The following is an 8,047-nucleotide window of genomic DNA, read 5'->3' on the forward strand; positions in this document are numbered from 1 at the left end:
AAAAAAAAAAAATTTAAGAACTTAGTCCTGCCAATTTTAACTACTTAGTCTGCTGCGGCAATCTATGAGAAATCCAAGTCAGAAAAAATTAATAGCTGGATGTTTGGCACTTATCTGCAAGCCTAGCACTTTGGTAGACTGAGGCAGAAGGATCACAAATTCAAGTCTTTTCTGGACAACTCAGAGAGACACTGTCCAAAATAAAGGCAGCTGTGAAGTCCCTGGCACCAGTCCACAACATGAAAAGAGTAAGTTGAAGGTCCAGTGGAGCACTTTTCTAATTTCAAAGTATTAGTAAATCAAAACACCAGAAAGCAGAGTTCCTGCCTTAGTTCCTGTCACAGGAACATTAAAATCTCAGTTTCTCAGTGCATCTGCTTTTTCAGTGGAAGACAACCAAATAAAGCTGAATCAAGTAAAGTAATTCTAGGAAGGTCAGTTATATTTTAGATGAATTACTCTCTAATAGGATGTTCTTTCATTTTGTCTGTTGGTATTAAACAGTCTGTCTTCATTATCTTCCCATTGCTGGAACAAAATACCTGACACCCACAAATTAAAAGAGAAAAGGTCTATTTTGGCTTGCGGTTTGTAGAGGTTTCAGTCTAAAACTAGCTGGCTCCAAGGCAGGGCAGCACAGCAGAGAGACATCACAGGGGAGAAACAGCCCATGGCAGGGCAGGGAAGAGGGCCACAAGCAGCAACAGGCAGCAGCAAGCCTCCCTTTACATTTATTCCACCGGCCACAGCACATCCAGGAGGGACCTTCCCATTTTCTACACCCAGAACTATGCTAAACCAATTAGTGGGCTAAGTCTATACCTCACCCTTAATCCCTGCATTGTACCCCATGATCCAGCCACCTATAAAGTGCTCCCCTCAGTGTACATGAGCAAATGGAGGGTAAGGGGGAGACATTTAAATACAAGTCATCACACAGCCTATAAGAAATAACTCTGCTGGCTGAAATTCGATACATTATCTATACTGTACAAAGATTTTATTCATTCATGTATTGTAGTACTGATTATTGAAACGAAGGCCTTCACCCTGAGCCACAACCCCAACCTTTAAATTTTCTTTCTCTTAAGACAGAGTCTCACTATGTCACTAGGCTTGCATTTGTAATCCTCCTGTCTCAGCCTTCCAGAGTACTGGGATTATAGGCATGGGGTGCCATTTCAAGGTACATGCAGATTTTTATACTTATGTACAGTAAAATAGCTGAAAGAGCTTTTTAAAACATAAGTTCATAAGATTTTAAAAAAAAGTTTCACCTCCTTGGGGAAAAAAGGTCCGAGGATAGAATACGCCATCATGGAGCCCAAGTTCATGGAAGCTGCTGAGATCAGTATAAAAATTTGATCCCTGGAGAGCCGCCTTGGTGTATCTCTTGATCTTTCTTCTGGGCCATCACCTTGAAAGCAAACACGCAACAATGATAGGCGTGTAACTAGAATTACACTTGCAAAAGTGTCATTTCTGTGACGGGTGACACAGACTTAAGATAGTTGTTGAGCTGAAGGCTATTTTAAACTGCATAAAGGACCAAATGAAAAATAATCCTGGGACCTCACTGCAACTTTCTCTTTTTAAATTTTAGGGAAGGGTCTATAGGGTGTTCAGGGTCTCACTACTAGATCGGACTCAGTGATCTGCCTGTTTACAGCCTCCCAAGAGCTGGGATTACAGGCGCGTGCCACCACGCTCAGTCTCAATTTCTGTCTCACTGCATCCCCCGGGAGTGAGGCCAGCATGGCAGGCTGGGAATCGAACTCTTTATCCTGCTGAGCTATTTGGCCTGCCATCACTGTGATGAAAACATTTCACTTTCATTTATCTACTGCTCCTTAGCTAGAATTTCCATGCAGAAATTATGAAGCCACCTGGCTTGCTCTGCCTCTTTCTCTGGTGTTCCCTAAGTCCCTTCAACTTGGACGAAAGGCGATCTCCATGGGTAAAGCTTTTATTTTTGGTGGTACCAGGGATCAAACTCAGGACCTCGCGCTTTCCAGGTGAGCACTTATTTCACTGAGCTGAGCTATCTCCCTGGCCCCCCTACATGGTTAAAACTCTCTGAAGTAAATGCCCCCTTTTCTTCTGAAGTCATTAACTTCATCTGCCACATGTGCGGTGCTGGATGCGTGTGATGCTAGCTGTCTATTAGGACTCTTAGGGCAGTACTGGAGCCAAGTGAAGTATAAACAGCAGGTAAAAAACCTAAGTCTCTCAATCGGTGAATTAATATACCATCAGACAACTGTCACAAATTTGGAAATCGCTTCTTTCCCTATACTAATTACTGTTCCTTTGAATCAATTCATTTCACACTGGTTCCCAGGGTGAAGTTATCACTTAACCAAATGATACCCAAACAATTGCTGGTATGCAAACCTTCATGCAAATCTATTAACTTGATTTTTGTATCAGGGATGAAGTTCAGGACCTTATGCTTGCCAGGCAGGAGCCTCTGTTAGTCATTCTTAAATAACTGGTTTTGGGAAAAATATACGTCAGTTGACTGTGGTGGTTTTCATGAGAATTGTTGTGGTTCAAGAAAAAGAAGAAAGAAATCAGTGCACCACGAGGAAGTTTTAAAAGTATCTAAAATTTTGAGAGTAGCTGAAGAACAGAAAAGAGCTAAAGTTAACAGAGGAATAATAGTGAATGAAGACAATGTTTTGCTTTTGTCTAGTGTTACACTTGTTTGAATGTGGGGAGTGTGTGTGTGTGTGTGTGTGTGTGTGTGTCAGGGTGGGGAGGTGGGGGGTCCTCGTTTTGTAGTCAGGCCGGCCTTGACCCCACTGTGACGCAGAGCCTGGGCGATCCTCCTGCCAGAGCCTGCAGAGCGCTGGGGTCACAGCATAGGAGCAGGCCCGGCCCAGAGCGCATTCTTAAGTCCCTAAACGCGCAGTTCTCCACGCAGAGCTCTAGAAGAAGTCGTGACAATAGCCCGAGCAGTCCTCCAGCTCCAGGAAAAAAGCAAGTTCGCCCGAACCCCAGGGTCACGCCGTAGCCTCATTCGCTTCTCGGAAACAAACCCCTCTGGCCCCTGAAGTCAGCTAGCTCCCTCTGGGTCCGCCTGCACCCCCCTACCCCGCGCCCTGCCTCGCCCCCGTCACCTCCTGGTCCCCCAACGGCCGGGTCAGCGGACACATCCATGCGCGGCACGGGGACTTCAGGCTCGGGTCCAGCCGTGACCTCAGGTTCACCTTCCTCCAAGGGACCGGACCGGCGGGGGCGGATAAGTCTCAGCCTGGCTTTGGCATCCCGGGCTCGCGGGCAGCAAGCACAGCCCAGCGCTCAGCAGCGTCCTAGGCTCAGAGAGGTCCTGGGGGCGGGGCCGCGGGAAGAGGCGGGGCCGATGGGGGAGGCGGAGCCTCTGGGGCGGGGCCGGGGCCGAGAAGGAGGCGCTGCGCGCGTCCCGCATTCATTCATTTACTCGAGCCGGCTGCGGCTGTCACTGCGGCCCTTGATGCGCATGCGCGGTGGGGGAGGAGGCGGAGGAAGAGGGCGGGGGTCCATCTCCTGTAGTTGGGTGTTTCTGCCTTAAACGCACAAAAGCAGGTTGGAAAATTAGACACATACTGTTCAAAAAGTTGTCTTGCCCTGTGTAAATGAGGTAATGTTTGCAACCCTTAAACCTGAACACTAGGAAACCGGAAAACAATTAAACTACGTGAAACACCTCAGAAAAGGTTTCAGCGTGCTTGATAATTAACTGTGGAGGAGCCAGTGGCGTTGCTGGGGAGAATCTGGAGGAGAAGCTGAGTTTGAATGCAGGGCACTTAGGAGCTGTGTGACGTGGGGCCCAGGTCGGCTTTCCATGTGCGCAAGCGCAATTAGGTTTGTCTTTCAGGGTAGCTCAGGCTGATAAGGTTTCTAAACATGTGACTCTACCTTAATCTCACCTTTACAACGCTCTGGTATGCACACAGAAGATAGGTTGCATATGCCTTTTCCTTATTTACTATTTGGGAAGGTCGAAAATTTGGAGACAGGGAAAACTTCTGCGGACTAATGCAAAAGGCTGTCGAGTTAGCATCTTGCGCCAAACATTGTGAATTTAAAGATGAATGATTCGCTCCCAGCCTCTGCCCTCTGTGGCCCGCCTCCTTCTGAGAGATAAAACAGACAGTAATGTCTAATTACCTGCTCCTATGTGCAACGGGTTTTATAATAGAAACCTACTGAAAGGACTGTGTATTCCGGCAAAATGAGTCCTGAGTTCCAGAGGAAGTGACGTCACCTTTGGCCTTGCCGGACCGGAAAACCTCCCGGGAGCAAGAGGCTTTAGAAGCACCCTAAGTACAAGGCTGAGCTCTGGCAAAGGCTCAATGTGTTGAATTATTTTTTACATCCACATGCTTGCTCTGTTTTGGAGCAGGTCTGTATGGCAGATCTGGCAAACTGCTCCTCACTTTCTGCTCTTTTTCTTTCTTTTCTTTTTCCTTTGTATTTTTTAGGGAAGGGTCTACAGAGTGTTCAGGGTTTCACTACTAGATCCGACGCGTAGTGATCTGCCTATTTACAACCTCCCAAGAGCTGGGATTACAGGCGCCCGCCCCCACGCCCAGTTTCTATTGCCCTCTCAGCGTGCCCCAGGAGCAGGGCCCTCATGGCAGGCCTGGAGATCGAACCCAAGGCCCTGTGTCTGCTTGCAGGCGCTTTAACTGGCTGAGCTATTTGGCCAGCCCTCTGCTCTTTTTCTGTTCTACATTTCTTTACTATCTTTTTTCCTTTTCATTTAACAGAAAGCTTTCCCCACTTCCTCCTAGCAAGCATGCAGTGGAATTTTTCATTTCCTTTGGCATTTATTTCCTTGTCTCTATACGCATTCTCCTTCCGCATTAGCAACCAGTCTTAAGTGCTTATGCAAATCTTTTTGTTGGTATACATTTTCATAAATGTGCATTCCTGTTTTGTAACCACCTATTTTTAATACACAGCAATGGCTTTGTGATGGTCAAGTGCGGGTGCACATCCTGACTCTCCTCTCCACTTCTAATTTCTACCTCCCATTCCCTTTCTAGATGATCAAAGTTAACATTAAAAACTGATGTTCCCAATTTCATGACATTGCTGTGTGATAATAAGCCAAGCACAAGTTCAAACTGTCATAAAATTAGAAATGTGCTCACTACTTCTAGCCTAGGGGCCATCATGGTTTAGCTTCGCAGCACACTGTACTCTTTAAATCTCACCATCACACATCAAGGATTGCCCCTATATTATTGTGCTTCTTTTCTCAACCTACTGTAACAAACTACCATAGACTTTGTAACATTTTGAGGGGGGAAAAAACAGTTCTAGAGATGACTATGCTACCTCACTAAGCCAAACAAATCAAGGTGTTAGCGGGTTCATGCTACCTCTGCAGGCTCTGGGGAGTCTACTCCTTGCCTCCCGCAGCTTCTGTTATCTGTAGGGTTTTTATTGCGCCCCTCTTACTCCATTTTTTTGCTCTGTGCTTCTTTCTGCAGGTGTAATCTATCTTTGTCACTCTTCGCTAAGGATACTGGATGGAATATACAGCCCTCTCTGGAGGAGCTCCTCATGTCAAGATCTTCAATTTCATCAGAGTCTTTCTTTCTTTCTTTTTAAGTAAGGTAATATTGGGCCAGCAAGATAGTTCAGCAGATTAAGTGCCTGCTTAGGCAAGTGCAGGGACTGGGGTTCAATCCCCTGTGCCAGCCCTACCCTCAGGCGCACTGAGCCACCCACTGAGTCCAGGCATTGTGGTGCACGCCTGTAATCCCAGTGCTGGGGAGGCTGAAAACAGGAGGATCACTACAAGTCTGAGCTGTGCGGTGAGACCCTGTACCATGTACCAAATATAGTAAAAAGAAATTTTAAGGGAATTTCCCATCTCATTTGTTATACATTTATTGACATGAAGTATTTTCACTGTATTATTCCATCTCAGTCAGACAGCATTTTTGTTTTTACTCGGTGTGATCAAGCATCTTGTTCCTAATATCTAACTTGCCTCAGCCTCCCTGGGCATTCCCATTCAAAGGCTGTATGATTCCCACTGCGGTGCTAGTCTCAAATGAATATTTTTGGAAAAGCTCTGTTTGTTAGTTACACAGACGTTAGGAAGACTTACAAAACCTAGAGAGGACAATGAAACAGAACCTATGAGATGCATAAACTATTGGCTGGGGTTTCCCACTTGGCCGTGCAATTGTCCAGTTCCAGCTTCCTCCATAAGCCTTTTCATCACTAAACTGGGTTATGCACTCCCAGCTGTAATATACTAGCCTCACGAGCTAACACGACTACCAACAGCCTTTATTGATCTATTTCCCCACTTCTACTCATCATCAGCTTTTCTTATTTTTAATTATTTTCCTTCTTACCCATTCTTCTCTTTCCTTTCACTGTTCCTTTGAAACTGTGGGATTCTACACAAATCTCTTTTTTAACCACTACTTATTCTTTAGTGTGTTTCTGCAATAGTGTAATGCACGTGATGATAAGTGAGTGGTAGGCCTGTCCCGAGCGGCTAGAGGCTAATGCCTTTATGCAGCTGTGTAGCACTCCTTTCCATTTGCTCACTTGGGTTTAGGGTCTACCCTCAACGCAGGGACATTTTAAGTCTTCAAACAACAAAAAAATCATTTGACATCCCCAAAGCTTCCTATTATGTAATGCGCAGTAGATGCTAATTTATGATAGTATTCAACAAGGCTTTTCTTTCTTTCTTTTTTTTTTTTTTTTGCTCCGAATGCCTTCAAGGGCAGGTTTGGCTGGCTTGAGCTGTGGGGATCGAACCACAGCAACCTGAGCCTGACTGCTTTGTTGAAGCAGCCACTTAAAGAACTGAGCTAAGGGGCAGCCCCCAGCAAGGCTTTTCTTTCTTTCTATTTTTGGTACTAGGGATTGAACAGATAACCTTGCACTTGTCCCTGGCAAGGCTGTTCTTTAGCAATGGAATTTACCCATATGCTTCTTTAATCTCATTTAATTAAACAAATTTATTCAATACAGACTTTCAGTGACTCCAGTAGGCAAGAGTATTCTAAATGCTGGAAAATTTAGGACCAGAGAAAGGTAATATTTAAGTACCTTTCCATATATTTCCATATGAATTTAATTATATGGTACATTTACATGTGTATAATTTCAGACTCATCTCTGTGCACAGTATGTAAATGTTACAGTCCACTTGTAGAAGAGTGACTGTCCATGTTTCTTTCCACTTTTGTATCTAAATGTAAAGGAGGGGCTGGGGAGATGGCTCAGTAGAGTAAGCGTTTGCCTGGCAAGCGCAAGGGTCTGAGTTCAATCCCCAGTCCCATCAAAAAACAAATAAAATGTAGAAGAGAAAAAATAAATAAAAATATAGAGGAAGTACACTTTAAAAAGCGACATGACCTAGGAGAGCCTATATTAATTAATCCTCACATCACAAGGGCACAGGTGTGCCCTTCAGCTTTAATTTGAGGCCTATAACTGGTTATTTAAGGACTTTTAAAAATTTAGCTTCAGGGGGCCGGGAAGACGGCCCAGTGGAATAAGCGCTTCCCTGGCAAGCACGAGGGTCTAAATTCAATCCCTGGTCACACACACACAAATTAGCTTCAGGTTTGTGGTTGGTAAATAAAAAGGCAGCCACTGAGGTGTGACTTCAGGGCCGAGGTCCGCAATGTCTGAGTCAACATCACAGACTACGAGCTGCTGGAGAGAGAAACCAAGTCTGAGCCCTTGGTTCACTGCTGAGAAAAACAGCACTGAAGGCCCACGCCAAATGGCACTTAATTACTTTTCTTTTACATAAATGCCATGGTTTGGTGACAGTGTATATTTTATTTTCCCCCTATTTCACTTAACATTTCTCCATTTACACTTCCTTCAATTTTACTAAGTTCCCTGCTTCTTTAAGATTTAGGAACCCTGGCACGCTGGTGGCACAGGCCAGAAGTCCTAGCATGTGGGAGGCTGAGGCACGAGGATCGTTGTGAGTTCGAGACCAGCCTGGGATATAAAGTGAGCTCCGGGCCAGCCTTAACTGCCTAAGGAGATCCTGTCCCAAAAGAAAAAA

The 8,047-nt window shown here is 45.2% G+C and overlaps 1 protein-coding gene across 2 annotated transcripts in view; it reads right to left on the bottom strand.

Moving 5' to 3' along the window:
• The window catches only part of Slc18b1 (solute carrier family 18 member B1), a 31,340-nt gene extending 28,001 nt beyond the window's left edge, over positions 1–3,339 (bottom strand). For both annotated transcript variants that reach the window (XM_023714292.1, XM_012514545.2), the window contains exons 1-2: positions 3,123–3,339; positions 1,278–1,417 (exon numbers count right to left, since the gene is read on the bottom strand). In XM_023714292.1, coding sequence (XP_023570060.1) covers positions 1,278–1,417; positions 3,123–3,162 — 180 coding nt within the window. In that variant the 5' untranslated portion in view covers positions 3,163–3,339. The remainder of the gene's footprint in view (positions 1–1,277; positions 1,418–3,122) is intronic.
• Positions 3,340–8,047: the final 4,708 nt, after the last annotated feature.

This window comes from Octodon degus, unplaced genomic scaffold, assembly GCF_000260255.1.
Source record: "Octodon degus isolate 3935 unplaced genomic scaffold, OctDeg1.0 scaffold00034, whole genome shotgun sequence".
NCBI lineage: Eukaryota > Metazoa > Chordata > Mammalia > Rodentia > Octodontidae > Octodon > Octodon degus.